At 42.5% G+C, this 27434-nt stretch overlaps 8 protein-coding genes and 2 non-coding genes across 13 annotated transcripts; 6 read left to right on the top strand and 4 right to left on the bottom strand.

Moving 5' to 3' along the window:
- Positions 1-503: 503 nt before the first annotated feature.
- LOC104801291 (probable galacturonosyltransferase-like 7) lies at positions 504-4225 on the top strand. Of its 3 annotated transcripts, none has more exons than XR_769873.2 (3): positions 504-2050; positions 2940-3295; positions 3896-4222. XR_769873.2 is itself a non-coding variant. In XM_010524508.2 (2 exons), exon 1 carries the CDS (start codon positions 936-938, stop codon positions 2019-2021), a length of 1086 nt encoding a protein of 361 aa, XP_010522810.1. In that variant the 5' UTR covers positions 504-935; the 3' UTR covers positions 2022-2050; positions 3896-4225. The 3 variants fall into 3 exon arrangements, 1 of the variants encoding a protein (XP_010522810.1); XR_002023685.1 differs by having other exon boundaries at positions 2940-3351; XM_010524508.2 differs by lacking the exon at positions 2940-3295 and having other exon boundaries at positions 3896-4225.
- Positions 4226-4317: 92 nt separating this feature from the next.
- LOC104801292 (cellulose synthase-like protein D5) lies at positions 4318-8941 on the bottom strand. The gene is made up of 3 exons (XM_010524509.2): positions 7385-8941; positions 6343-7147; positions 4318-6248 (listed from the first exon to the last, which is right to left on the bottom strand). Exons 1-3 carry the CDS (start codon positions 8353-8355, stop codon positions 4473-4475), a joined length of 3552 nt encoding a protein of 1183 aa, XP_010522811.1. The 5' UTR covers positions 8356-8941; the 3' UTR covers positions 4318-4472.
- A 102-nt stretch (positions 8942-9043) lies between these two features.
- Positions 9044-12225, bottom strand: LOC104801293 (syntaxin-42). The gene is made up of 8 exons (XM_010524510.1): positions 11877-12225; positions 11064-11340; positions 10676-10765; positions 10452-10532; positions 10164-10239; positions 9717-9784; positions 9521-9601; positions 9044-9347 (listed from the first exon to the last, which is right to left on the bottom strand). The coding sequence occupies exons 1-8, from the start codon at positions 12065-12067 to the stop codon at positions 9240-9242; spliced, it is 972 nt and encodes a 323-aa protein (XP_010522812.1). The 5' UTR covers positions 12068-12225; the 3' UTR covers positions 9044-9239.
- Positions 9986-10058, top strand: TRNAK-CUU. The gene has a single exon. It is a non-coding gene; the product is annotated as a tRNA-Lys (tRNA).
- A 162-nt stretch (positions 12226-12387) lies between the features above and the next one.
- TRNAK-CUU lies at positions 12388-12460 on the top strand. Its single transcript has one exon. It is a non-coding gene; the product is annotated as a tRNA-Lys (tRNA).
- A 99-nt stretch (positions 12461-12559) lies between these two features.
- On the top strand, positions 12560-15250 carry LOC104801289 (programmed cell death protein 2). Its single transcript, XM_010524507.2, has 10 exons — positions 12560-12921; positions 13062-13145; positions 13364-13497; positions 13579-13676; positions 13765-13853; positions 13945-14059; positions 14284-14438; positions 14530-14600; positions 14687-14801; positions 14975-15250. The coding sequence occupies exons 1-10, from the start codon at positions 12658-12660 to the stop codon at positions 15131-15133; spliced, it is 1284 nt and encodes a 427-aa protein (XP_010522809.1). The 5' UTR covers positions 12560-12657; the 3' UTR covers positions 15134-15250.
- Positions 15251-15789: 539 nt separating this feature from the next.
- LOC104801288 (pectinesterase 3) lies at positions 15790-16521 on the top strand. Its single transcript, XM_010524506.1, has one exon. The coding sequence runs from the start codon at positions 15807-15809 to the stop codon at positions 16353-16355; it is 549 nt and encodes a 182-aa protein (XP_010522808.1). The 5' UTR covers positions 15790-15806; the 3' UTR covers positions 16356-16521.
- Positions 16522-17014: 493 nt separating this feature from the next.
- On the top strand, positions 17015-23496 carry LOC104801287 (putative GTP diphosphokinase RSH1, chloroplastic). 2 transcript variants are annotated; one of them, XM_010524505.2, is made up of 24 exons: positions 17015-17221; positions 17883-18073; positions 18271-18450; positions 18528-18593; positions 18723-18815; positions 18902-19033; positions 19152-19253; positions 19336-19413; positions 19509-19580; positions 19745-19852; positions 20032-20129; positions 20211-20271; positions 20395-20457; positions 20546-20602; positions 20684-20785; positions 20976-21134; positions 21248-21379; positions 21466-21552; positions 21660-21731; positions 21979-22065; positions 22163-22607; positions 22711-22772; positions 22850-22918; positions 23012-23496. In XM_010524505.2, exons 1-24 carry the CDS (start codon positions 17197-17199, stop codon positions 23114-23116), a joined length of 2646 nt encoding a protein of 881 aa, XP_010522807.1. In that variant the 5' UTR covers positions 17015-17196; the 3' UTR covers positions 23117-23496. The 2 variants fall into 2 exon arrangements, with proteins under 2 accessions (XP_010522807.1, XP_010522806.1); XM_010524504.2 differs by having other exon boundaries at positions 20392-20457.
- Positions 23497-23637: 141 nt separating this feature from the next.
- On the bottom strand, positions 23638-24594 carry LOC104801286 (proline-rich protein 3). Its single transcript, XM_010524503.2, has 2 exons — positions 24329-24594; positions 23638-24127 (listed from the first exon to the last, which is right to left on the bottom strand). Exons 1-2 carry the CDS (start codon positions 24501-24503, stop codon positions 23805-23807), a joined length of 498 nt encoding a protein of 165 aa, XP_010522805.1. The 5' UTR covers positions 24504-24594; the 3' UTR covers positions 23638-23804.
- Positions 24595-24947: 353 nt separating this feature from the next.
- LOC104801285 (exopolygalacturonase clone GBGE184-like) lies at positions 24948-26708 on the bottom strand. Its single transcript, XM_010524502.2, has 4 exons — positions 26445-26708; positions 26014-26322; positions 25396-25899; positions 24948-25307 (listed from the first exon to the last, which is right to left on the bottom strand). Exons 1-4 carry the CDS (start codon positions 26643-26645, stop codon positions 25059-25061), a joined length of 1263 nt encoding a protein of 420 aa, XP_010522804.2. The 5' UTR covers positions 26646-26708; the 3' UTR covers positions 24948-25058.
- Between the last annotated feature and the right edge of the window lie 726 nt (positions 26709-27434).

The following is a 27434-nucleotide window of genomic DNA, read 5'->3' as shown; positions in this document are numbered from 1 at the left end:
CCCCCCCCCCCCCCCAATTTATTATAACCATTACCGGCGTGTCATTCATTCATTACAAAACAAAATTACCATATGATCTCTCCCATCTTCTTTGTCACTTAATTATATATTTCGTCACTTTTATTATTTGATCCTCCTTTAAAAATCTCATGTACGGTTGGATGAGTGTATCAGTGGCTTCGCCACGTGGCAGGTGATTATTGGGGGTGGGTGTTGGTGAAAGATCACAGGAACTCCGTTGGTTACTCAACAAAGTACAACACTAATATTATCAGGCTGATGTAAATGTAATTTTGGTTATTAAGAAAAAAGAGAAGGGGCAAGAATTAGTGTGCAAAAGGAGGGGCGAGAGAGACAGCGTCGACACAAGACAGTGACAGCTGGTTTCTCTGTTAAATATTTTCTTCCCAAAAAAATTAATATTCGTCGCCACTTGCCATAAATAATAAACCCAAAACCCAAAGAAAAAAAAATCAATGTTTCCTTCGCATTTCTATTTTCTACTATGGCTTTTTTTTATTTTATTAAAAATCTCTCTCTCTCTTTCTCTCTCTGATTCTATCAGCCTGTGCCAAGAAACCTGTGTAGCGAGCGCCACGAGCTGAGAGGAGAAGAAAAGGGAAGGTGTGAAGAGCGCACGGGAGCGGCACACGGTAGCTCTCCGCTTCTTATCCTGCGCTTCCTTCGCCGTCTCACCGGAGTCTTCTTCCTAACGCTCTCGCATTTCTCCCCCAAAGGAAAGTTTCCCAGGAAAATCCGATTCGTTCTTCCCTCATTGCGTTTGTTTCCCTTTTTCGCATTTTGGCTTCCCGAATAACTCTGGCGGACTGGTCGTTTCTCGTCGGTTGGGAATTGTTTCGACGATTCGGATTCGCATTTGAAGAAGAAGAAGACGACGAAGGAGAGGAAGAAGTGGATTTATCGACCGTTTCACGATGCTTTGGATTATGAGATTATCCTGCTTATTCTCCGCCGCGTTGACGGTGATCGTCCTTTCTCCATCATTCCAGTCATTCCCTCCGGCGGAGGCCATCCGATCATCGCATCTCGACGCTTATCTCCGACCACCGCCTCCGGTGCATCACTCCTCATACCGTTTCTCCTTCAGAAAATCGCCGGTGTTCCGCAATGCCGATGACTGTGGCTCCTCCGGCGCCGATTCTGGCGTCTGCGACCCCTCACTGGTCCACGTCGCGATCACTCTCGACGTTGAGTACCTCCGTGGCTCAATCGCCGCGGTGCATTCCATTCTCCAGCATTCATTGTGCCCTGAGAGCGTCTTCTTCCATTTCGTCGTCTCCGAGACAAACCTAGAGCCTCTGGTTCGTTCGACTTTCCCGGAATTGAAGTTCGAAATTTACTATTTCGCTCCCGAGACCGTGCGGGACCTGATTTCTTCCTCCGTGAGGCAAGCGCTTGAGCAGCCGCTGAATTACGCCAGAAATTATCTGGCGGATCTGCTTGAGCCCTGCGTCAAAAGAGTCATCTACTTGGATTCGGATCTCGTCGTCGTCGACGATATCGCGAAGCTCTGGAGAACGAGTCTGGGCCCGAGAACAATCGGAGCCCCGGAATACTGCCACGCGAATTTCACCAAGTACTTCACCGGGATTTTCTGGTCGGACGAGCGGTTTTCCGGAACGTTCAAAGGGAGAAACCCCTGCTACTTCAACACGGGAGTAATGGTGTTGGATCTGGAGAAGTGGAGGCGGGACGGGTACACGAAACGGATCGAGAAATGGATGGAGATCCAGAAGGGCGAGCGGATTTATGAGCTGGGTTCGCTACCGCCGTTCCTTTTGGTCTTCGCCGGACACGTGGCGCCAATCTCTCACCGGTGGAACCAGCACGGGCTCGGCGGGGACAATGTCAGAGGTAGCTGTCGGGATTTGCATCCCGGTCCGGTGAGTTTGCTTCATTGGTCCGGTAGTGGCAAGCCGTGGTTAAGGGTCGACTCGAAGCGGCCGTGTCCGTTGGACGCGCTTTGGGCGCCTTACGACTTGTACCGACACTCGCATTGACACCGACTCAGGCTGGGTTTTCGTTGCCGGTAAGTCTCTATAGAACTCTGTTTTTGCGATTCATTCAAAATTATTTTTTTGTCGCTTATATTTGTGCATTAGTTTCTTAAACTTTTGTGTTTCTTCATCATTAGTTGAACCACTGGCCGGTGGCCACCGACTTAGTTTGTTCAAACCTGCTCTTCTTGTCTGTTCTTTGAATTCTTTAGCTCTTATGTTATCTCATGAAGATGAGACTAACTTTTGATAACCACGCACTCTTCCATTGGTTCTGAATTGGATCATTATCCATGCAAGCAATAGATTCTGTAGTTGGCATTTCTCTTTGAGCACATGTGAAGCCTGCGCTTTTGTGGGTATGGCTTTATATGTGCTCATTTTTGTTGGCCTTTAAGTGGAGAGGTGGCATCAGAACCAAGGAAAAGATGCCAACTTTATAATAATCTGCTTTTGCAAATGGTGAAATAGTATCCTCTTTGAGGTCCAGGAGGTGCTGCTCTATTTGTTCTTTTCAGGGATGCCCAATTTTTCATTCCATTTCCGCGTTTGCCCGTTGGAAGAACTAGATACTGTTGCCACCAACTGTAGTGCCTTTGCTTGTCTTGTTACTACCATTGTTGGAATGTCGGTAGATATGGAATAGTGCTAGTGGTTTAGTGGTAGGGCACCTTTCTCACTTCGACCAGTTCATGTCTCTCATTATCAGAGAAAAACAGGTAACCTGTACTGGACTTGATGCATGTTTAGCTCACATGGGAACCTAGAATTCACAGCACTTAAATGGAATTTGCTGGTGTTTGGGATCTTTTGAGCTCAAATAGGGGAAAAAAATTGAGAGCTGAACTTGTAGCTGTTAAGTCTTAGTGTAATGCTCCCTTTATATCTATTTTTGGCCAATGACCTCCATTACTGGTGCAGGGTTTGTTCATAAACAGATGGATAGGAAGTAGACGAAGTGGCAGTGGCAAGGGGGCATTGCTTGTAGTAATCGTGTTTAGATAGTTCAAACATGTTTACCAAAAATGGAGAAGGGGGTGAGGGGAGGGAGGAGACGTGTGTATATATCATAATGATAGATACATAGATAGAGAGAGATGCATGATGATCGTAGCATCACAGCTGTGTTGTGAGAGAAGTCTTTTTAAGCTTTGAGACATTCAAACTCTGTCTCTGTTTCTGTCTGGTATCAAAAACGTGGGACCCCACGTCTCTTTTGTTGTTTATAAAAATGTCCAAAAGCCAACCAGAGAAGGGAGGAGGGGACCGATTCCGAGGTGGGTCCAGTGATCTCTCGCAAAATCCTGTTGCTTGATCCAGCTGCTAACGTGTGGTTAGCCATCCAGTCACTGGATTCAATGGATCCATTGTTTTTTCTTTCTTCTAATAAGATAGAATGCCGTGAAAAAAATCAGCTTCTGCTCCATAAACTGGTTCTGCATTCGGTGGGGCCAACATTGCCTGCAAATCAAAGAATCTCTAACTAAACATCACACTTCTATCCATGAGAAATTCCAAAACTTTACCAATTAAACAATGGAGTTAACAACGGTACCTGGATTATTCCTGCATGATCTCCTCGGGAATGATCGGTCTCTCCAGAAGCCCAAGTTCCGGGCCAGTGAGACCCATCTGACATCCAAGTGGCCTTTGGCACTTTAACAGGTTCTGCAAGATTGCCTCCCATCTCCATCTGTTTCTTCTGAAAGACAAAACACAAAAGCATTTGCTTTTTCCTTTGGGGTTCTTATGATGTGGCGGATGTTGCTCTGTTTGTGTCGGTGGTATTATATCCATCACGTTTTTCTTTCTGAATTTTATTTTTTGTTTGGATGATATTCGAACCAGATTACTAATGTTTTGTTTTTTTTAACCAGATGATCATTGCCACGAGCAAAGGATTAGAGAGGAGGAACATATAAGATCCCGACCGAATGCTTCTGCCGATGATGTCGCGGAGGAGGAAGAAGAAAGCTCTGAGCGGCAAGTAAATATGGGGATGGGATCGGATGTTGTACGGAACCCGAGAGACACGATTTGGATGTTTGGGAATTATTTTTTTTTGGTGACCGGAGGTTGGATCATTTTTGTTCTTCTGTAACGTTTGGTGGAAGTCAGAGAGTTAGGTTATTCATGTGGATGCCATTTTTGCTGTTTATTGTTTTGTTTTTTTAAAAAAAAAATCAGATGCATTGTATGTGCAAGCAGATGATACTTGTTACACGTGCTAATTGTCTCCCAAGTTCATCTCTGCTATTTATTCTAATTCTCCGGAATGTTCGTGTAAAAAAAACATTAATGAAACGAGCAAGAAGAGAAATTCAATTACAAAATATAAGAGAGCTACACAAATCGTGAAGCCGAGAAGAAGCTTCATTACCCTTTGACTTGGGTCGCAAGCAAGCAATCACACCTAACCTACCCTTGAAGCAGAAGCAAACAGCCAAAACCCCTCTAAGGGAACTGAAACCTCGTGTATTCCTCTCTTCCAGACGGAGGGTTAATGTAAACCCAGAGCAAGGACACGATGATCGACAACAAACCAGACCACACAAACACAATGGTCGGAACTTTCCCCCTTCTTCCCATCAATCCTTTGGCAAACGGATAGAGATGGCAGAGGACCCAGAAACTGAAGAACACTCCTCCGACAAGCTTGCTCCACTGTGGAAATGGACTGTACAGTGTTCTGGCTACGCCCACTGCTATGGCTATCAGATTCACCATCATGATTGTGATGGGGGGGACCATCAGAAAGCTCCACTTCACCACGTAAAGATCCGCAAACTCGTCGTCTCCATCTTCTGGCGTGGCTGATTTGGAGGTCAATGTGAACGAGATGTCTACTCCGGCTATCACTTTGAGAAGGCCTTGAAGAACTGCTGCAGGATGTGCGCTTGTCCCTCCGATCAACCAGAACTGCTCGTTTCTCCACCACTCATGGAGTGTAATGCTTGACCATTTGATCTCGAGGAGGGCCAGCATGCACAATGTGAGGGTTATCGCCAACAGGAAGATCAAGAACGTTATGTCCAGTGATTGGACGATGAAATGGCCCGAGAAGAGGGATACTGCTGGCAGAATGCAGTAAACGATGAGGAAAAGGGAGGTGAAGGGGTACATCCCGACGTTGAAGTATGCCACTCTTTGCAAGAACTTCATCCTCGGGCTTGCAAACAAAGCATTGTTCCTCGAGAAAAAGATCTCCACAGACCCAGTTGCCCATCTGAGAACCTGATGGAGTCTATCTGTCAAATTGATCGGAGCAGTTCCACGAAATGCATCCCTTTTGGTGACACAGTAGATAGATCTCCATCCTCTGTTGTGCATACGGTAGCCTGTGACCACATCTTCTGTTACAGATCCATAAATCCATCCAACCCTTTTGCCCCACTCGGTTTTGTCCTCATAGAAACAGGAAATCACACTGATAGCTTCAGAGACGGTGGCTGCATCGAGGGGTTCACGTGGGACAGCAAGAGATCCAGCTGGTCTGCTGTTCTTGCCCTTTCCCTGCAAGTCCTGTAGAAGCCTGCCTTGGTATTCAGCAACAGGGATAGAAGCAACAAAGGAATTAGAGTTACCGAATCTTTTTGGGAGAAGCAAAGATTCGATATCTCCATCATCGTCTTCCTCGTTGAATTCTCCATTTATAGGCAGGGCAACCTCATCATCTTTCTTCGCAGCCTTTGGTTTTCTCAGAGACAGCTTGACCTTTTTCTTACCGAACCAGCCATGGTGTTCAGTCGCTCTTGGTGGGCTAAACCCGTAAAGAGCTGTCCTGCGAAATATACAGCCAGTTCCTACGTACATCGGACCTTGTAACCCATCAAGTGCCCTCATACTGACATCAAAGAACACTGTGTTATGGTTAGCATAGCGGTCATTTGGGTCGATACCTTCAAATCTCTGTGGAAACTGGACGTAACAGATTCTATCGCCACCGCGGTCAAGCATAAAGCACATTCCTTCCCTCAAAGCCACGGAATTGTAGATGTAGTGGTCGCAGTCAAGATTGAGGATGAATGGCCCATTTGACATAATGGCGCTGGTTCTTACTAAAGCGTTCATGGCTCCTGCTTTCTTGTTGTGATCATAACCAGGTCGCTTCTCTCTGGACACATAAACCAGCATTGGCAGTCTGATGTCAACTTCAGTTGTCTCAATTAGGTTGTCAGAATCAGCTTCTGCTCCATAAACTGGTTCTGCATTCGGTGGGGCCAACATTGCCTGCAAATCAAAGAATCTCTAACTAAACATCACACTTCTATCCATGAGAAATTCCAAAACTTTACCAATTAAACAATGGAGTTAACAACGGTACCTGGATTATTCCTGCATGATCTCCTCGGGAATGATCGGTCTCTCCAGAAGCCCAAGTTCCGGGCCAGTGAGACCCATCTGACATCCAAGTGGCCTTTGGCACTTTAACAGGTTCTGCAAGATTGCCTCCCATCTCCATCTGTTTCTTCTTAGCCCTCAGCTCTTCATGTGCATTATAAGCATCAGACCTTCGCCTTATCGACTCAGGCAGTGAGTTTATCCTCACCTTAAACTCATCGTACTCTCTCTTCACTCTCCTTCTTTCCCTCACAAAATCTAGCCTCACTTTGTTCTTGAGAAAATTCCGTTTCTGCCCGAAATATGCCTCGGGATTCCTCGGTTCTATGTTGTGTTTCCTGCAAAAGGGCACCCAGGTCCTAGCAAAGCTAGCTGTTTCAGCTAAGGCCTCGAACGTAAGCAAAGCTCCACCATCGTCTGATAAGTAGCAGGCAAGTTTCTCGACAGGGTAATCGATGGCTAGGATCGATAAGATTGTGTTGGCAGTGACAAGGGGCGGTTCTTTCTCTGGATCTGCCGTGGAGACAAACACGTCAATACCTGGAAGATCAGACCTTCCTTTGGGATTCCTGAGGTTAGGGGACTCGAACCGTTCTTTCAGAACCGTTAGATCGGTGATTCTGTTAACCGGACAGAGTTTTGGAAGCTGGTCGAGCAGCCATGAGAAGGCAAACCAAATCTCACAGGTCGTTGACATTCCCCACAACCACATTGCCTCTCTGTTAGGGTGGCGAATCCTCCATGTGAGGAACAGACCGAGAGCTACCAGTCGCATAACGATGAGTAACCTGTACCGTTACCAGCAATAAAAATCAGAACTTTGAGCACCATATGATGATATGAAACATCAAGAGCTTAATGGAGCAAAGCTCAGATGCTATGAACTAATATAGATCCAGTAAACAGCTTTATAAGCCAAAAAGCATGAGCATTTGTCTTTCTTAAAAATCTTACAGAAAATTGAACGTTTTCGCAAGCTAACTTAGAAGAACTGAGCTAAGGCAAACCAATTCTAGAAACCTAACCTGTAAGGACTGAGAATTGCTGCAGAGACACTGACTTTTCTGGTTAGCGGTCTCTTACTTCTCTCCCCGAAATCTGGAGGCTGTTCATACCCATTTCCGTTAGCTCCCGACCCAACTCCGTATCCATCTTTAGGCCAAACAGCGTTTCCGTAGCCATAAGTCCCTTTGGTCTCAAACAACCACCTTGTGTGGTCGAAATCTGGAGGTTGGTTCTGCGCCTTGAATGACCTCACAAGGGAAAGCCTTTTGTCAAGCTTTGAATCCGGCATCTGAGGCAGTGGCTTTGCCTCATCTTCATCCTCCTCTTCTTCTTCATCATCATCTTCTTCATCATTGATGTCCTTGTAAGGCTCTTTACATCCGGGACAATGCCCTCCACCGCCTGTGATACAGTCTATGTAACAGTCTCTGCATATCTTGAAACCACACTCGCATCTCCCCTGAACTGCCTTCTCATCGCAACCCTTCATCCAGCAGACAAGACCCGGTTTCTTAACCGTGTTTGTCCGATCCATCAAGCAGTCAATGACATGCCCACGAGTCACCGAGTTGAACCCGCCCGTGAAAATCGTGCCCGAGATGAAGCTTCTGGTATGTATATTTCCCTTCTTCATCGCATCATCTTCATCTTCTTCAGGCATACTCTCCTGTGATGCAAAGACCGTCTGGTGATCAGGGGTCGGTGGTATATGAACGGTGTAGTTCACGAACTCGGAGCTCATATCAGCCGCCGGATCTTCCACAGACATCGAACAGTATCTTCCTCCACCACTGGATCTCCGGTTTCCGCCGCTAAGGGAGGTACGTCGTGGGCCTCTGGAACTGAGAGGAGAATTGGGGTTGTTGGAGGCAGAGGCGCGTGGGATGGGGCTGGTCAAGCCGATGCTTCTGTCGCCGGTCCCTTTGCCTCCCGGCGTGACCATTATAGTCACTGGAGAAGAAGACGGAGAAGAACATGCTGCTTTCACCATTTTTGGTTCACTCTAACTGTGAACCCTTTGATCTACGAGAGTCAAGCAACAAAAAGCTTGGGGAAAACGGAATCAAACAGAAACCCGGTTACAAATCAGAGATTTTGAAGAAAGAATGGTGAAACAAGGAGAAAAGAGGAAGAAGAAGATGAAGCCCTGGCTTCTTTGGAGCAGAGCATTTGAATTTGAATACTTCGAGAGAATAGCGAAAAGGACGAAAGATAAAGGGGAACGGGCAGCTGAAACGGTCGACAGATCTGGACCGTTGATTGATCACGCCTTAAGGATGAGATCGGACAGTGGCGGTTCAACCTAAACGGTAAGTTCACGTGGGGCCCATAGAGATCTAAAGAAAGTCAAAAAGCCGGAAAGAGGGGCTTTTAACTCCCCAACGGTCAAATAATTTATATTGACGATGTGCAAATATAATATAATATAATATGCCTCTTCAGTTCAGTTCAATAATTATGAACTCATTGGTATATAATATATAGGCATATATAATACATAAAATACTTGCTAATTATCATCATTTGAACACCAATTACTACTTTGTACGCTGATTACATAAAATACTTGCTAATTATCATCGTTCATTCTTTTCAACGGTTTTATTTCGGATTACTATTACCAAGACCCGATAGTAGACTAAGTTCCAAAAAAAAAAAATTCTATACACAACAGAACGCCTGCGAATTTAAATGTAAATTCCAAAAACTTACGGAATAGACATCCGGAAGAGATAAACAAAAAAGGGAACAAAAGTCTATCCTATACATCTATTTGAAAGAGAGGGTTCGGTTCGATTATACATGAATAGATCAGGCAAGATCATCCCTAATTAGAATATGATATGAGTTTCCAATGAAATATTTCTGGTATGATCAGAACAAAAGGCTCTTGAGGACTAAAAGGACAAGCATTATGAAGCAGAGTATAAGGAGTACCGTTGCACATTTCACCATTGCCCCCTCTCTTTGTGATCTCTCTGCCTGTTCTCGGCCGAGGGGGGAAAAACGTAAAAATGTATGAGTTAGGTTTTATGGGGAAACCTCGAAATCCCAACCCGGCAGACCAGACCATTAAAACATTAAACTGAAGCTGTTGGAGCACGACACAGGTAGAAAGTATCAGGTTTTATGAGCTTTCTTGTCAGAGAACAAACCTTTTGTAGCTGTTTATATCCTTCCTCGACGGATGAAGCGACAGTTTGGATATTATAGTCTATCCGATCAACTATTGTTCCCTGAAACAAGATCGAAAACTAGTCGTTTAGAGACCGACAGACAGTGTGCGTTAATGAAAATAAATATATGTAGCATCTATACAAGGGGAGATTGCCCGTATGGGGAAGCTCAAACCTGGTCTATCACAAGAGATGACAAGTCTTTCATTATTTGTGCAAGTTCATTTACTGACTCCACCACCTACCAGGAAAGATCGAGCTTATCACTATCAGAATGAAAATCTCAAGGAGATGGTTCGACAACAAAAATGGGACAGAAATGTCTCAAATTGGGCCCTGAATATGAGCCTGGTTCGGCCCATACACACACCATGCCACGAATTATATTTGATTTTAGTCGTATTTATGGCCGTTTAGAAATATAAAAATTTGTTGTAACAACAAGCCCGTCTAGCTCAGTTGGTAGAGCGCAAGGCTCTTAACCTTGTGGTCGTGGGTTCGAGCCCCACGGTGGGCGTTTCATCATTTTTTAATATTTAATTTAATTCAGACCCAGGCAACAATTTTCACTTTATTTTTGGTTTAGGATTTTATTTTATCATCTTTTTCTTGTTCAATTATTTCCAGAGGTTTCTTTCCCTTTCAGCTGAGAAATGATGGCCTGTTTTCATCTTGGTCATCTGGTGTTCATCAAAACCCTGCATTTGTCGAGACAAGTAATTTATCATCATGGTATGAAACTGAGGCACTTAACCATCACAATAGACAATACATGACGGTAATCATATTGTCAAGTGGGTTGATTATGCCCTGATAACACAGCAGATATTTCAAAAATTTCAGACTAAATCTCAATAAACACTTAGCATATCATTGGAAGGAGAACTGGTAAATGAGATTCATAACTTACCATCCCACCAAGTTCATCATCTTCATCCAGTCTTGACATCTTCCCATCTAGGTTAAACTCCAAATCTACTCCATCCTGACCCTATGACATGAGATGCCAAATAAAAGTATTAGGAGCATAAAGGTCAGCCAAGTAGAAATCACATTCAACCAAAAAATAATTCAGCCAAGTTTGGTCCATGCATGTCTCAGATTTCTTTCTTAAGTAGAAAAGGGAAAGGTTACCTCTTTCTGTTGTTGCAATCGTTTCAAATAAGTAGACTGTTTTCTTCGTAGCTCCATTGAGAGGTTCTGAAGATCTGTTGCAAGAGAACGCTGTCAAAAACAGTACGTGGAAGAGTAGGTCAAGTCCATTGGAGAATTCCTTTACAGTTAAAAGGCGAAAACTTAAACTTTGCGCTGTCTGTCAACTTAAACATAAATAACCCCAAATTACTTTACAGATTTTTCTCAGGGATATACTGTCACTAAGATGATCTAGCTGGTAGTCAGGATATTCTCATATGGGTCACTTAATCATACCTAACCCTACTTGGTTTTCTAATAGCACACTAAAAAGATGGACAAATGTTCTACTTCTTCAACAAGATATTCATGATAATTCCAATCCTACCTGAACATTTTTCCTGAGATTAGATTCCTCTGAAGGTCCACTGGTAGATAGTTTTCTCAATCTCATCTCTGACCTCCTAAACAGATCTGTGATTTCGTGAGTGAGCATCTCAACTGCACGCTGATCTTGTTTGCCATCTCCAAATGTAGGCATCAGAGCCTTGGAATGAGACTTTGCCAGTTCAGCCATTTTTGCTCGCACCTGCTGGATATTGACGGATATCTCCTCAGAATCATCCACCCAAGCTGGTGGTAGACCAATGGTAAAGGCATCACTACTGCAAAAAATCAAACACCCAACAACTAAACTAAGTGCTTTCCCCCTTTTTTCCTGTGTCAACTTCGATGGATATGAGCATTGTTATGTCCTAGCATCAATTAAGCAATATGCGGAAAGCAAAAACGTTTTGCAAGCCCCAATCCATCCCATAGCTAAATTCCTCGGGAAATTGTTCAAATCATATGGCGAATGGATTTCCGAATATTCTACGGCATAATCAGGCAAGAACCAATTCTCTGGAAAGTTCTAACGACAACAATTACCAAATGCAGTTTCATTGAAACATAACGAGCAAAAAGAACACAACTATATTTACGAGTTGCATTAACATTCCATCACCAGCATTGCCCCTCCAGCTTAAGTCATCGGCTTAGGGTTCCATAACTAAGATTTTGCGGATCAAGGTACTTAACTCGACCTTGCTAATGATAAAACCCAAAACTCGTCTCCTTTTATCTTTTTCTACGAATTCTCTCAGCTTTTCACAGCAATCAAACGGTAGTTTCATACGGAAACGGAAAGAACCCAGAATACCTCGAGGGGCCAGTATCATCAGTGCTGAGAGGAGCATATGAAGAGCGATTGGACCGAAGAAACGAACCATTGACCATCTCAATGACCGGACCTGTGGAAGAATCAGACGCCGATAAAGACAAAGGGGCACGAGCGCTCTTACACGCATCCCGGTGCTTCCGGTACATCGCTGTCCGATTCCTCGTTGCCATCGCGAAAATCAGTCTCAGCAGAATCGAATTTCGACGAAACACACAGAATTTTCCCAGAAAGTTGGGAATTTGTATAACAAGATCGGTTCCGGGGACAGATTTCAAGAACTCTGACGGAAAAAGCGAAGAATTTTCGCACGGACGGAGGAATGATGAAACTCAAGGAGATGGTTCGACAACAAAAATGGGACAGAAATGTCTCAAATTGGGCCCTGAATATGAGCCTGGTTCGGCCCATACACACACCATGCCACGAATTATATTTGATTTTAGTCGTATTTATGGCCGTTTAGAAATATAAAAATTTGTTGTAACAACAAGCCCGTCTAGCTCAGTTGGTAGAGCGCAAGGCTCTTAACCTTGTGGTCGTGGGTTCGAGCCCCACGGTGGGCGTTTCATCATTTTTTAATATTTAATTTAATTCAGACCCAGGCAACAATTTTCACTTTATTTTTGGTTTAGGATTTTATTTTATCATCTTTTTCTTGTTCAATTATTTCCAGAGGTTTATACATCGAGACGAATAAAACCCTAGCATCGTTTCCATTGTTTCTTTGTTCATCACCCCAAAGCCGAGCAAAACCCAAAGCATGGAGAATGATGGCATCAACCGTGATTCGGTGGGGGATTTTAAGGGCCTCCGAATTACTCAGCTAGACGATGACGATGACGAAGACTACGGAGGAGAAGCCGAAGCCGCACCGGAGCCGATAGCTATCGACGAAGTGGATGATGATGATGAAGACGAAGACGAAGACGAAGATGAGCCTGTGACTTTAGGTTTCGTTGAGAAGCCTAAGTGCAAGTGGTCGCTTCTCCGTCAGATGTTCCCTCACAAAGCTGGAGGTTTTCCGGTACTCCACTTGAAAGCTTTCAGTTTTCAAATTTCAGTCTTACTCTTCTCGTAATTGAGCCTACTTTTCTGCGTCGGTTCGGGTTTTTTTTTTAAGTTCTCGTTTTGATTATTTGTTTATGCGTTTAATTGGCGATGTAGGCGTGGTTGGACCCAATCAATTTACCGTCGGGGAGGTCAATTTTATGTGATATATGTGAAGAACCTCTGCATTTTGTACTTCAGGTTTGTTCGTAAAGTTTCGTTAATGCTTCTCTAGATCATGTTAATACTATTTTATTTGTTGTTTCAGATAAATTGTAAGTTGATCAACACAGTTTCAGTGCTTCTTGCTATGTTTTTTTTTTTTTTTTGGAAAATGCGAGATTGCTCTCTTCGTCATTCATATGGGTGATGAAGTTTGATTTCGTGTGGGTTTGGTTTTATTTGACTGGATTTGTCAGGTTTATGCTCCGATAATGGACAAGGAATCAGCTTTTCATCGGACATTATTTCTCTTCATGTGCCCATCTATGTCTTGTCTCCTTCGTGATCAGCATGAGCAATGGAAACGTGCACCCGAGAAGGCCAGACGGAGGTAAAATCTTTAATTGTGTGTTTTGTTTCTTCTTCTTCTTCTTCTTGGGCAGTTTCGATAACTGACATGTGTCTTCTGAAGCGTGAAGGTTTTTCGATGTCAATTGCCCTGTAATAATCCTTTCTATTCGAGTGAGCCCCCAAAGCATGATGGGAGTGATAAACCCTTGGGAGATGGAGGTATATCTTCACAAGAAGTATAATGTGTTGTTCTTAAGTTTCAGCGATCCCATCTCTCCTTAATCTTGACTCGTTTTGCTTTTTGAAGCTGCACTTTGTAGTTGGTGTGGTACATGGAAAGGAGATAAATCTTGTGGGAACTGTAAGAGGGCGAAATATTGTTCGCAGAAACACCAAGTGGGTATTACCTACTCTTTAAGGTCTCTCTTCTGTTAACGAAAACTGCTTAAATGCCTAAAAAGTCCCTTCGGTTATTTCCTATTTGCAGGCTTTGCATTGGCGTTCGGGTCACAAAAGCGAATGTCAACAGCTGAGCATTATTGTCGAGACATCTGACTCAAACTCTGTCAATAATGGCATTGCTCTGTCTCGATCACAGAAAGGTAAGCTGAGTAGTTTATTGTCTTTTTTATTTCTCAGAGATTTCTCTGTAAAATAAGGTAATCAATGGTATCACATCTCTGTGTATAGATACTGTCCGGTCATTTATGCAATTGTTTACAATCTGGATTTCTAATAGTCAGATGCATGCATGGTCTGTACTCTGTATGCACTAACTGGAGCATTTGTGATTCAATGTTCATCTGTTATTTTTTTTTTTTTGCAGTGGCATGTAAAAGTCTATGGCAAGAATATGAACTGGTAAATGTGGATGAATGTGAGTATGATACGGAGATGTCAGAGGATGATGAACTCTCTAAATCCCTGGTATCAAGGGGAGTAGTCGATGACAAGATGAAATCCCTGATGGATGATTTTGAGGTGTCGTTTATTGTCATTTAAACTGTAATTGTCGGTTCATTTGCTTGGATAAATCTTAAATGTGTTGTCATGTATTTCATGGTTCGGACAGGGTGATGCTGACAGGAAGAGTTGGGCGAGTTTCCAGGAGCGCATAGCCAAGGCCCCTGAACAAGTGCTAAGGTAGTATCAAAGAACACTTAGGATTCCTCCGATGATTTGCTGCATGCATTTGCATCTGGTCTCATATATTTACTCCAAATGAACAGATATTGTCGAAGTCCTAGCGCAAAGCCCCTTTGGCCTATGGCCAGTGGTCGGTTGTCAAAGGCTGACATTCCCAAATGTAGCTCCTGCAGTGGTACTCTATGCTTCGAATTCCAGGTACCAATATTACAGTCCATTCTTGGATAACCTTTTCCTGAGGCCACTTCTTGTGTTTGTCAAAATCGTTCCTTTTTCCTCTGGTTACTGTTTCTGCTTTGCCTGTCTTAGTGAACTGGTAAAAGACAGCAATTTTTAGCCGTGTCTGAATGTTTTGGCCAAACATTCTTCAGGTACTGCCACAGCTACTGTATTACTTTGGGGTGAAGAACGATGCTGACTCGCTTGACTGGGCGACTATTGCCGTACACACGTGCGAGAACTCGTGCGATTCCGGGGTCAGTTACAAGGAAGAATTCGCATGGGTGCAACTCTACAATCAAACAGCTTGAACTTCTACATTCAAACAGTTTTGTTCCCGTATCTGTAATAGAGGAGATAATTATGTACCAAACGTTGGACAAAGGAACTATACAACATTCTTTTGAACGTTTTGTCTGTCGCGTCCATTCTTGATTCCTAGGTTTTGGTTGTATCACAGGACTTGTTTCAGTGTCAAACTGGTTCCCAGATTCGTAATCATCCAGTAGGATTCAAACACGGAACTCGGGACGAAGAAGAACAACGTACGAGAACATGAAGAGATCTCGTCGAGTGCGACTCGATCGAACCATTTCCCGTCTCCCTCCCGGGACTGATATGGCGAAGACAGAAGCCATGAGGAAGAAGACATATTTTTAGTGAGATGAGATCCAATCATTATTAAATGGGCTTTTCGGTAAGCCCAATGTCGACCCATTTGTGTTTCACGCGTGAAAGAAAAAGGAATTATCGCCAAACGCGTAAAAATGAATAAGCTTTTGATGCATGGCCTATCTTGCATTTGGTAAACTCCCCCGTACATCACTCTCGAAACACAAAACCATCCCATACACCAACGTATATCACAAAGGCGGTGAACTAAAATTAGCTCTTAACAAACCTCTTTTATTTAAATCTTCTCTTTAACAACCATGATCAAATTCCAAATTCGAAATTAAACCCCCCCCCCCCCAAAAAAAAAATATGAAACCGGCCGTAGGGATCCTATTCTCGTCCGTCCTCCTCTTCGCGGCAGCGACGGCCAAGTCTCCGCCGCCGAAGTTCGCGGAGAAAGGCGAAGCACTGGTCACGAAGCTATGCGAGACCTCAGAGGACAAAGGGTTCTGCTTCACGACCCTGGGATCGCGGCCGGACGCGGACACGGCCACGGCGCCGGAGCTCGGAGTGATCGCGCTGAGCATAGCGTCGGCGAACGCGTCGGACACGTCGGCGTACATAAAGGCGAAGCTGAAGACGAAGAACCTGGAGCCGGCGCTGGAGGACACGCTCGACGACTGCTCGAAGAATTACTTGGACGCGGTGGCTCAGCTCGACGACTCGCTCGCGGCTCTGCTGGCTAACCAGTACACCGACGTGGACATATGGCTCAACACCGCCATTAGCGACGGCGAGTCGTGCGAAAGCGCCTTGGCCGAACGCGACGGCAGCGATGGCGAGCTCGAGCTTCGCAACACCAATTTCTTGAAGCTATGCAGAAACGCTCTCCTCATCAATAACATTTTGACTCCATGATCTGTATTTTTTTAATTTATTTATATATATATATTTATATATGTAATCTCTATATCTCTCTCTCTCATTGTTAATCTTCTATTTATATAGTATACGAGTACATGAAATGTAATGTAATGTAATTGACTTTCCAAAAAAATCGTCGAATATGAAATTTTGACCGACAGGACCATGATTCTGCTTCTCACAAATTAATTATGTGGCTATAGGGGCAACAATATCCTTTTCAAAAATCATGTAGTTGTATCACAACATTTTGGTGCATTTCTTGTACAACATGTTTGATATGTTCATATATGTGTAGTATATATGTATACGTGTGAACTATAATTAAATTAATTGAAGCTGAATATAAAAACAATTGGAAAAAAAATAATTGTAATAAAAACAAAAGTAAATTTAAGCTAAAATACGATACTAAATGATTGCATAGGTGCATAAAATTCAATTTCAAAAAATGGAGATTCAAAGATTTGTAGATTAGGTTCATTTTCCATCTATGGTACTTAGGCTTTGATCTTTCAGTTTTGATGTAAATTATTTAATTTATTTTTGCAAAATTTAGGTTGTGTGTGTTTAACCCGAGTGGAAAAATATCTTCCATTTTTTTTCTTCTATCGGACGGCTATTTGTGTGGCTAGGCTCCGCTCTCTCTCGTTGCTGTGTGCGTCTCTCTCTCTCTATGTTATCTCTTCTCCATCTCACCACCAATTTGAATTTCATTTCGTGTTCTGCGATAAAATAGTCTTCGTCTACGGGGGCTTCGAAATCCGGCGATTCGATCCGTCATTTCGCTGAAAATGGTGATTCGATTCGATGCGATTCTTTTCATCCATTAGCAATGGCTTCCGCTTCTTCCATGTCCGGTGCGCACCTCCTTCTTCTATCTTTGTCTTTGATTTTTTTTTTTTTGCTTTTTTGTTATCTATTTCCTGTTTGCTACTGATGAAAAGTAGAGGACGGTGTTCGAGGAAGCTTTTACTGTGTGGATGATTGTTTAATTGTTTCTTTCTCGTATCGAGTTCGCGCGCGGATCTGAAACTCACCTACTGAGCTTGCTCGGAGCCGTGATTTTTCTCCGCCACCGCGTAATTTTCTCTTTCTGTCTGGATTCCGATAAATTTAGGAAATAAATCTGAGTTCATATTATTAATTTTACAAGTTAGTTTAGTTCTTGTCCTGCCAGTCGCCTACTGCACTTGCGATGAATTGCCTTACGAGGAGAGAGTGGGTATGTTCCACTTCGGTGGTGCTATTATCGGGTGCCATGGAAACGTAGAAAAATTAAATTAGTTCGATTAGCTTAATCCATAGACTATTGATTCCGTTCGGTGAGTTAGTTCGTATGCCAACTGAAAACAACCTACTCTTCTGGACTGTGGTTTCCTTATTGGTGAGTCGAAGTTAGTTTAGTTCCAGTCTAAACTTTAACCTTCTTGAATCTTGATCCATGTGACCATGTCTCCTTTTCAAGTTTGCTTTAACCTTTATGTTAGGTTTATTGAACTATTATGTGGAATATTGCAGTGTCTGTGGAATGCGTGAGCATATGTAATCTAACAAAAGGAGATGGCAATGCAAGAAGCGATTGCAATGCGCTCTCTTGTGCTTGGAAAGCTCCCAGAGCATTGACTGGGTTTCTAGCGAGCACTGCTCATTCACCTCCGTGTTCTTTATATTCACACGGTAGATATGGAAGAAGGAATAGAATAGAATCAGTAAGTATATTTTCTAGATCTAGACTTTGTTTCAGTCGAGGAACAACGAGACTTTTTATCCTTTTTTTTAGTGGGATAGTTTAGGCTCAGCGGATTGTTATTACTTTCTGTATGATAGCTTTGATCTTTTTTCCATGTGGCATTTATCTGCTACCTACTTTTAAGGGTTCTAATAATCGCACCTCTGGATAATATAGTGTGTTTGGCAGAGATATGAACTCGAAGTAGGATTATATGAAGCTTCTCAGTTTGTAATTGTGAGAAAACTCGTGAAATCAAGATTTTCTCTTGTCGGCCATAGAAGATGGCGACTGTGTTGCTTACCATCTGAATCTTCTGGTGGCTTTGATGATGTCACTGTTGAGACATTGTGGGAGGTACTATACACTGCTTTTTTGGTGCCTGTGGATAGCACTGTATACCCTCCATTTCTAATACATGATCTCTGCTGCAGGACCTTCTTCCATCAATATCTTACCTTTCTCACAAAGAACTAGAATATGTTCAAAAGGCTCTTAAGGTATAAGCCTCATTAACATTCCAAAGGTTTCTTGTGGCTGTATCCTTGTCTCATTAACATATACATTATTGGAGTATATTTCAGTTCCCTAGTAAGTGTACTTAATGCAGTAAAATCCGGTTAGTGCAGCTAGCTTTTGAGGCACATCATGGTCAAAAGAGACGTAGTGGAGAACCCTTCATCATCCATCCAGTAGCGGTTGCTCGTATCCTTGGGGAACATGTGAGTTTTCATGATGCACTGAATATGGATTTGTATTAGAGTAAGGTGCAAATTTGGCTTGATAAGTTACTGGCATATCCGTTTAGGAATTGGATTGCGAGTCTATCATTGCCGGATTACTACATGACACAGTCGAAGATACAAATGTCGTAACTTTTGAGAAAATAGAGGAAGAGTTTGGTGCAACCGTGCGACACATTGTAGAAGGAGAGACCAAGGTCTGGTTTTATTTGTCTGCAACAATCCTTCTTCTCCCATTCCTCGAAACTTGTGTTAAATAAATAGACTTCCACATACCCTTCGCTAAAGGTGTCGTTATCTAATCTTTTCCCTTAGGTGTCAAAACTGGGAAAGTTGAAGTGCAAAACTCAAAGTGAGTCAATACAAGATGTTAAAGCAGATGACTTGCGGCAGATGTTTTTGGCAATGACAGATGAGGTTGTAATATGCAGATTCTGCATCTCATTTTCTCTTTGTGTATGCTATGTAAGTTTCATAAATCTTAACTGCTACTTTTCAGGTTAGGGTCATCATTGTCAAGCTGGCTGATCGGTTACATAACATGCGGACTCTTTGCCACATGCCTCCGCATAAACAGGTGATTGTTTAAAAAGTTCGAGATTTGTTGCCATACAGGCTAGGAGCTCTATTGTCCATTGGGCGATAATTAATGATTTTATGAGTTTCATTCAGTCCAGCATTGCAGGGGAGACATTACAGGTCTTTGCTCCTCTAGCAAAGTTACTTGGAATGTATCGAATAAAGGTATAATCCTTTACCTCCCAAGTCCCAAGAGACATACTTGGTATTTGTGTTTGCTTGCTATGGTTGTATAAATTGTATTTAAATGGCGTGATGTGATATTAGTTCCTAGTTTATTTGACATGCCCATCAATGTTGAGTTGATTTTTCTGCTGATGATTTTACAGTCTGAATTGGAGAACCTGGCTTTCATGTACATAAATGCTGAGGATTACGACAGGATCACAAGAAGAGTTGCCAACCTCTACAAAGAGCACGAGAAAGAACTTACTGAGGTTATTCCACTTTTTTTTACTGGATTTAGCAAATAATCAATATACTGATTGAAGGAAAAATAGATATTGGAAAAGGATGCTGGGTGCCATCTTGCATGCATTAGGACTTGCCAAACTGTGAATTCGGAGCTGGGTATTTATTTGGTCCATGTGCATTCACAAAGTCCTATTTATGTCAGGCAAACGGAATTTTGGTGAAGAAGATTGAAGATGATCAGTTTTTGGACCTTGTGACTGTAAAAACTGATGTTCGATCTATTTGCAAGGAGACTTACAGGTGAGCCATTCAGTGACTTCTATTCTTGTCTTTTACCTTCTCTTTCCTCAAGTATCTAAAGTTTCTTCTTTTTACTTCTAGCATATATAAAACAGCACTCAAATCTAAAGGATCGATCAATGACTACAACCAGATTGCTCAGGTGTGTTTTGCCCTCCATCTCATAGCTACACTAGAGCTTTTGAATATAGAACCTTGTCCTGTTGATTCGATATACATATGCTCATCAACATGATGCTTCTCCCTGTTTGTTTATTCTTAGCAGTTACGGATTGTCATAAAACCAAAAACATGTGGTGAGGTTGGACCTTTGTGCAGTCCACAGCAGGTGAATCCTCAATGAAAATAAAGTGGATATCTTTTGTGCCAATTAGTTTGGTGTCTCACTTAGCTTTTTGACCGTTTCATCACTGCAGATATGCTATCATGTTCTTGGGCTAGTTCATGAAATATGGAAGCCTATTCCCCGAACTGTGTGTAACTGATCTTTTCTTCTTCAAGGTTATGTTTTCAATACACGACATTCTAAACATTGCTCACGTCTACTTATGTAGGTGAAAGACTACATTGCAACCCCAAAGCCTAATGGCTACCAGAGTCTCCATACCACTGTGATCCCATTCTTGTATGAGAGCATGTTTCGGCTGGAAGTACAGGTATCTAGATATATTCTTTCATCCTGACTCCTGAGTACATCAACGTCAAGTGCGATTTGAATTTGGTTTTTTAACCTTTTTAGTTTAAGCAACCCACAACCAGTGAAGAAAAGAGGATTTTTAAGATGCTGATTTCATCCATCTTCCACTGACTTATAAACTGTTATTCAAATTCCTTTGTCATCTGCAGATACGAACAGAGGAGATGGACTTGATAGCTGAGAGGGGCATTGCTGCTTACTACAGTGGCAAAGCTTTTGTAGCTGGACTAGTGGGAAATTCAATTTCTATGTGTAGAAGTTCGAGGGGGAAGACAATTTCTCTTAACAACACAAACTTTGCTCTTCGGGTATCTCTCTCACTACACAAGGAGTAAAATACATGTAATAGTAGGACTAGTGCAGTGATGTTCTCGAGCCTTCTAAATCAAAAATCTTAGTTAAGATGGTTTATATTCTCTAGGTTGGCTGGCTCAATGCAATAAGGGAATGGCAAGAGGAGTTTGTGGGTAATATGAGCTCTAGAGAATTTGTGGATACTGTTACTCGAGATCTTTTAGGCAGTCGTGTTTTTGTATTCACGCCCAAAGGAGAGGTAAGAACTAAGTTCAGTTGTTTTGTAGAGCCTCTGAATTATTCGTCTCGGAAATTCCATGCTTGGTTATTCCATTCCATTTGCAGATAAAGAACTTGCCTAAAGGGGCAACTGTAGTTGACTATGCTTATATGATTCACACAGAAATTGGGAATAAGATGGTAGCTGCAAAGGTATCTTTCGTGTACCTGCAACGTCTGAGAACTTTTTATATATTATTTGAGAAATAAGAATAAGAACTATTCCAAAATTTTAGGACATGTCTTTACTCAAATTGCAGGTCAATGGTAATCTTGTTTCCCCAACACATGTTCTCGAGAATGCAGAAGTCGTGGAGATAATCACATACAATGTTAGTATCATTTTCTCCTTTGTTCATTGTTTGTAATTTCTTCTCTTCTCGTTTCCTATCTAAATTTCAAGGTAAACATTACTGATCAGTTACATGTCTTCTTTATCCCATATTCTCATGATATGTTGCCCGGGAGTTTATAGCACCAGCCGATGTCTGATCAAATTTGACTTCCTTTACTATGCTTTGATGCATGATCATGTTGCCTTTATTCCACAAGTCTCATGTGGTTCTTGTCACATCACAGGCCCTCTCGAGCAAATCTGCTTTCCAGCGGCATAAGCAGTGGTTGCAACATGCCAAAACTCGGAGTGCAAGACACAAGATTATGAGGGTATGTCTTAGGTTTGTTTAATCCTTTGCTCTCGTTTCTATTTGACTAGTTCATTTAATTATTCTTCTCTACTAATTGATTCTTCAACTTGTTTCAGTTCTTAAGGGAGCAAGCTGCGTTATGTGCTGCTGATATAACACGGGACCGGGTGAATGACTTTGTTATGGATTCTGACTGTGGTGCGGAAGACCTTCCGGATAGTTCCAGAAAGACTCTGCCATGGTGGGAGAAGATCCTCATGAATGTTAAGCAGCTCCAGCCACAAGACAGAAGTGGAAACTCACCACCTTCTCAAAATGGAAGCATTTGGGCCCCAGAGGTGAACGGAAAACACAACAAGAGCATCAAACGTTCAACCTTGCAGGAATTAGAATTCTTCCCATCAGGAAATGGATCTGCCAATATGTTTCCTGCTAATATGCCAACGTATAAGGAAGTCTTGCCTGGTTTAGACAGTTGGCGAGCCAGTAAAATTGCGTCATGGCATCATCTCGAAGGTCACTCCATTGATTGGTTTTGTGTTGTTTGCATGGATCGCAAAGGTCCGTTCTAAAATTTCTTTCCCAAATTCCCCCCCCCCCCCCCCCCAACCAATCTCTCTCTCTCTACCACGGTCATAAGAAAGCTGGAATTTGTATGTTACAGGCATTATCGCGGAGGTTACAACAGTCCTGGCAGCTGAAGGCATTGCCGTGTGTTCATGCGTGGTGGGTATTTCACGTTCAAACTTTTGCTGCTATCCATTTGCTAAGGCACTCATCATATGTTTTTGTGTATGGAATAGGCTGAGATCGACAGAGGAAGAGGACTTGCAGTGATGTTATTTCAAGTAGAAGCAAGCATCGAAAGTTTGGTAATACCACTCCAGTGGTTTCGTAAACCCTAATTATATCTACTCGATCACATCTATCTGATGGCTAACTCTCGAATCCATCATGCATGACAGGTTTTTGCTTGCTCAAAGGTGGATTTAATACTCGGGGTACTGGGATGGTCCACGGGTTGTAGCTGGCCAAAATCAACAGATGGCACTCGAATTCTCGAGTGTTGAGGCTCATGAGGGCTCGGTGTCCCCAGAGCATGAAGTTTTGTCTCTGTCACTGGAAAAACTGAGAGTCTGGTGCTCTTTGAGTACAGGTCGCGCTGTTAGTTAGCTCTATGGTTTCTCAAAAAATCATCTGCTGAATGAAAAAGGCGGCAAAAGAAATAAAAACCAAAACGGAAATGAGTCAATTTTGAGCGTATGTTCAATCCAGGTCCATTGTATATACAGTCCAAAAGAGAAACAGAGCATGGACTAAACATATATACATATATATATATATATATGTGTGTGTATCCTTGTAAAGATACTTGAACAGAGAAGGTAGGTATTTACAAAAGGGTAAATAATATCATTCAAAGTAATGTCTCCGTTCCCTTGGCACTGAAGATTTTGTAGGTAATATTGATTTTATCATTGGACTGTTCTCACTTCTCTCTTCATTTCGGTGTTTTATAGATCCAAAATGAGACTTGGGCAAATCCATCGGTCTTCTGAGATTCGCTTTCACCTATATGCTGGTGTTGACGTAAAATGAACGTCAGATTCCTTTTTGTCACGTGCCAATTACAAGGAATTCCATACAAAACCCGATGGAAGAGAACGCACGCAGAACAAAACACATCACAACAAATGGGAAAAGGAAAAGGAAAATCCCTCTTTCGTTAGGACAAACGTTTAAACAGAGCAGAACACATCAATAGAAGGTGGGTTCGGAGGTGAAGAAGAAGGGTTTGAGCCAATAGAGCTTGAGACCTTTGTCGGCGACGAAGCGGAAGGAGTGGAGAGACTGTCCGCGAATTCCTTTGTTCTCGTCCGTAGGGAAATCGCATGCATGTACGGGCGAACTGTGTAGGAACCCTTTGCACTTCGTCACGTACCTTCCCATGGGAAGCTGCGACGGATGCAACGATGCGTAGAAGTAACCCTTTGCGTCCGAGGGATTGCTCAATATCGAGATCGGAGCTATCTCCTTTCCCTTATCGTCCGTCTTCACGCACGTTATCCTCGCCTTTGCTCCTGCCGTACCACCACAAAAACTCACTCATCATCTTTCTTCTACTTCCATCATGTGATCATAATTCTTGTGTTTTGGATGTACGGCCAAAGAAATACTATCATATTTTACCAAAATATTCAGTTCTATATCAAATCCTTTTGTTTTTGTTCTAAAAGCGTATATATATATCCATGATCAGATCTATGCGAAAAAGAACGTACCTTGAATCGGGTAAGTTTTGTCGCCGGACTTGCACATGATCATCCCTTCGACGGCGATGGGAATCAACGTTCCGGTTTCTGGGTTTGCATCGTTGCCGTAATCAGCCACAGAGGCTATGATCATCGACGAGAAAACGATCAAAGAGGCAGCAAATGAGAAGCTTCGGACAGCCATTGTGGTACAGAAGCCAAGTGAATAATTATTATATTTGTTTGATTACCACAAGAACCCTAACCACTTCATTTATATAGGCGAAATGTGTTGAAACCGCCTCAGTCTTAGTTTCAATATTAATTAATTCAATTATGTGAAGACATGACACAAGGAACTTGTTCTAGGACATGTGCGCACGACACAAGACCGGCTTTGTCCGACGTGATTCGCATTACGTATTGTTGCGGTTCACTATTCAACGACAAAGCACGGCCGACCTTTAAAACAAAATAATTTATGGAGATGTAATCTCTGGTTTATCATAAACCGATTTTATTATTTCCGGTTAAGAAGAATTGGTTTACTCATTTTGACTGTACCGGATTGTTGAAAGAGCATTGTATATATCAAGTAGTATAACTGATTAAACGTCTGGAATATATGGAAATTAAAACCAGAGAGAGAGATGAAAAACAAATTTGTTATATTATATAAATGAATTGAATTGTGATAAAATCACCGACATCCATCTAAAAATCATCGCATGGTAAAAATCAAGTGGAGTAGAGGTTAATTTCAAGGAGGGCACACAGGAAAGCTAAGGTGGCCACCGAAGATGATCTTGGCATTGTTGCAGATAGCCCCCACGATGGATGCGCCGGCCTTCCCTCCTATGGGCTTGCCTGTGTACGCAATGTCTATGTCCACCACGTTTATCCCTTTGCATGGAACCGCCGTGCTGCATACGAACTGTATCACGTCCTTTGTGACCGATGTCCCTCTTATGTTCTTGAATAAAACGTTGCTTATCTCCACTTTCGATGGCTACACCCAAACAAATTTCCGTGTTAAAAAGGATATACGTAAAAGATGATGTAAACTAATGCATGCATGCATGCATGCTCTCACGTACCCCTCCTCTTGAGCCGTATTCTTGATCGATGATGATTGGGTTCTTGACGTTATTCATGATGATGTCCTCGAATGTAATGTCGGTGGCCTTGCTCGCGTCTGACCCTCCCCAAGTCTTGATCCTCGCTCCATTGTCGGTACCGTTCAAGGTGCAGTTTCTTACGGTGATGCCGCTGACGTCTTCCTCGCCTTTGTACTTTCCGAGGCTGCCGACGCTGAAACCGTGACCTGGACCGCAGACCACGCGTTCCACGGTCACGTCGTTGGAGCCACGGCCAACGGAGACACAGTCGTCTCCTGTCCCGATGTAGCTGTCGAGGATCTTGACGGAGTCGGCGTTGCTGAGGTGGACTCCGTCCGTGTTGGGGCTATCGTCCGGTGCTATCAGTTTGACGTTGTGGATGGTTGTGTTGGTTGTCTTGACCAGGAACATGTGGAAGGCCTTGCTGTTTAACGATGTGATGCCTTGTACCTCAGTGTTGCTCATTTCCCTGAACTTTAGCGTCTGCAATCCCAAGAAAAAAGCCAAAACCCTAATCAGTTAATCATGTATATATTCCGACAAGACATGATGATGGTCCATGGATGGCGGTAAGGAGTTATTGAGATGGATGCTGACAGTGGGTGGGAGCTTGCAGTTGCCGCCCTTGTTGCAAGCATGGTCCCTCCAAGCGACCTCTCCACTTCCGTCGAAAGTGCCATCTCCTCTGAGTACGAGGTTGTCCACTCGCTCGAACAAGATCCACTCTTGCGTGGCGAAACCCTGCACGCCTGGTGTGGCTTTCACCGTTCCTTGAACCTCCACCGTCACTTGGCTCATGCATGGTCCGGCGAACACCATCGGTCCCGACACAAACGTTCCCTTTGGTACCACTAGCTTTGCTGGCACGGCGCTCTGACATGCCTTGATCCATGCGTTCAAAAATGCCTGCATGCCCATCCACCAAAAAAAAAACAATAAAAAAAATCTCCCGGTTCGATTAACACACAAACAAGGGATTCACCACTCAAAGCTCGAATGAATAATAGATTTAATATTATTGTCCTGACCTTGAAATTGTTGGTCTTGCCGTCCCCGACAGCACCGTACTGAGTAATGTCAAAAACGGCAGGGTTTCCGGCGGCGGCTAGGGCACGACGGCCGCCGAGGTATTCACCATTGGCCACACAAGAGTCCAACACCAAGGCTATCATTACAATTGCTAACCCTACTTCACTTGCCTTGGCTACCAAGCTTCTTGCGCTAGCCATGGTGATTTTTTTATTTACTTTTTTATTTAAATTAAAAAAAAATATTACTATTGAGGAAGAAAGCAGCATGAACTCTTCTTCAGATTTTCTGATGCTTATATAGGTTTCGTTGACGAGCTAATCTCGGCATTGTCTCGTTTGGAAAATCTGGCTTTGTGATTCCGTCTTGTTTTTCGGACATTGTATGTACAAACATGGCATTTTCAATAAATACTAAATTAGGGTTTTGTTAGTTTAATTACTATGTGACCATCAACTCGTAACCAAATAATCTAAATTTGGAATCTCAAATTAATGAGAGGCCATTTCAAGATTGCTATTAAACAAGATGGACTGGAGAGAGAAGATCATATGTTCAATCATCTATATATATATATATATATATATATATGTGTGGGAATAAATATGTATAAATGTAGTCAAACTATTTGGTATCAATTTTAGTTTTTTTTTTGAAGGATTAATTTTTTAGTTGCTTTCTCTTATTAGAAAAATTCGTTTTTATAAAAGTCTTCAACTGTTTTAAAATTAGCAAGAATATCTAACTGTTTTCGGAGACTGGATTTCAATTGAATATGCAAGAAAATTAGCCACAAATTCTTGAAACTCGGGTGTTACAATTTATTAAAAGATCCAATCTTTTTGGACAGATTACGTCAATTTTTCATCAAATTCTTATTATATACTTTAATAATGTATCCTGAAAAGAGTTTTACCAAAAAAATGTACGCTGAAAAGAGATTAAAAAAAAGTTTTTTTGGAACAACTTAGCATGAAAACAGAGCGTCG

The sequence above is a fragment of the Tarenaya hassleriana genome, unplaced genomic scaffold (assembly GCF_000463585.1).
Source record: "Tarenaya hassleriana unplaced genomic scaffold, ASM46358v1 Cleome7, whole genome shotgun sequence".
Classification (NCBI taxonomy): Eukaryota; Viridiplantae; Streptophyta; class Magnoliopsida; order Brassicales; family Cleomaceae; genus Tarenaya; species Tarenaya hassleriana.
This window is presented reverse-complemented; position numbering and strand designations above follow the sequence as displayed.

Bases quoted from the DNA above. Each gene is read 5' to 3' on its own strand.
- LOC104801291 (XM_010524508.2), top strand. From the start codon at position 936: ATGCTTTGGATTATGAGATTATCCTGCTTATTCTCCGCCGCGTTGACG.
- LOC104801292 (XM_010524509.2), bottom strand. From the start codon at position 8,355: ATGGTGAAAGCAGCATGTTCTTCTCCGTCTTCTTCTCCAGTGACTATA. The intron at 7,148-7,384 runs GTTAGGTTTCTA...GTAACGGTACAG, and splicing joins GCAATTCTCAGTCCTTACAG to GTTACTCATCGTTATGCGAC. The intron at 6,249-6,342 runs GTACCGTTGTTA...TTTGATTTGCAG, and splicing joins ATCATGCAGGAATAATCCAG to GCAATGTTGGCCCCACCGAA.
- LOC104801293 (XM_010524510.1), bottom strand. From the start codon at position 12,067: ATGGCAACGAGGAATCGGACAGCGATGTACCGGAAGCACCGGGATGCG. The intron at 11,341-11,876 runs GTATTCTGGGTT...GATTTTTTGCAG, and splicing joins GATGATACTGGCCCCTCGAG to TAGTGATGCCTTTACCATTG. The intron at 9,348-9,520 runs GTTTGTTCTCTG...GGCCGAGAACAG, and splicing joins GATATAAACAGCTACAAAAG to GCAGAGAGATCACAAAGAGA.
- LOC104801289 (XM_010524507.2), top strand. From the start codon at position 12,658: ATGGAGAATGATGGCATCAACCGTGATTCGGTGGGGGATTTTAAGGGC. The intron at 13,854-13,944 runs GTGGGTATTACC...TCCTATTTGCAG, and splicing joins ATTGTTCGCAGAAACACCAA to GCTTTGCATTGGCGTTCGGG. The intron at 14,802-14,974 runs GTACCAATATTA...AACATTCTTCAG, and splicing joins CTCTATGCTTCGAATTCCAG to GTACTGCCACAGCTACTGTA.
- LOC104801288 (XM_010524506.1), top strand. From the start codon at position 15,807: ATGAAACCGGCCGTAGGGATCCTATTCTCGTCCGTCCTCCTCTTCGCG.
- LOC104801287 (XM_010524504.2), top strand. From the start codon at position 17,197: ATGGCTTCCGCTTCTTCCATGTCCG. The intron at 18,074-18,270 runs GTAAGTATATTT...TGGATAATATAG, and splicing joins GAAGGAATAGAATAGAATCA to TGTGTTTGGCAGAGATATGA. The intron at 21,553-21,659 runs GTATCTTTCGTG...CTCAAATTGCAG, and splicing joins ATAAGATGGTAGCTGCAAAG to GTCAATGGTAATCTTGTTTC.
- LOC104801286 (XM_010524503.2), bottom strand. From the start codon at position 24,503: ATGGCTGTCCGAAGCTTCTCATTTGCTGCCTCTTTGATCGTTTTCTCG. The intron at 24,128-24,328 runs GTACGTTCTTTT...GTGGTACGGCAG, and splicing joins CAAAACTTACCCGATTCAAG to GAGCAAAGGCGAGGATAACG.
- LOC104801285 (XM_010524502.2), bottom strand. From the start codon at position 26,645: ATGGCTAGCGCAAGAAGCTTGGTAGCCAAGGCAAGTGAAGTAGGGTTA. The intron at 26,323-26,444 runs GTCAGGACAATA...ATGGGCATGCAG, and splicing joins GCAAGACCAACAATTTCAAG to GCATTTTTGAACGCATGGAT. The intron at 25,900-26,013 runs GTCAGCATCCAT...TTGGGATTGCAG, and splicing joins ACTGCAAGCTCCCACCCACT to ACGCTAAAGTTCAGGGAAAT.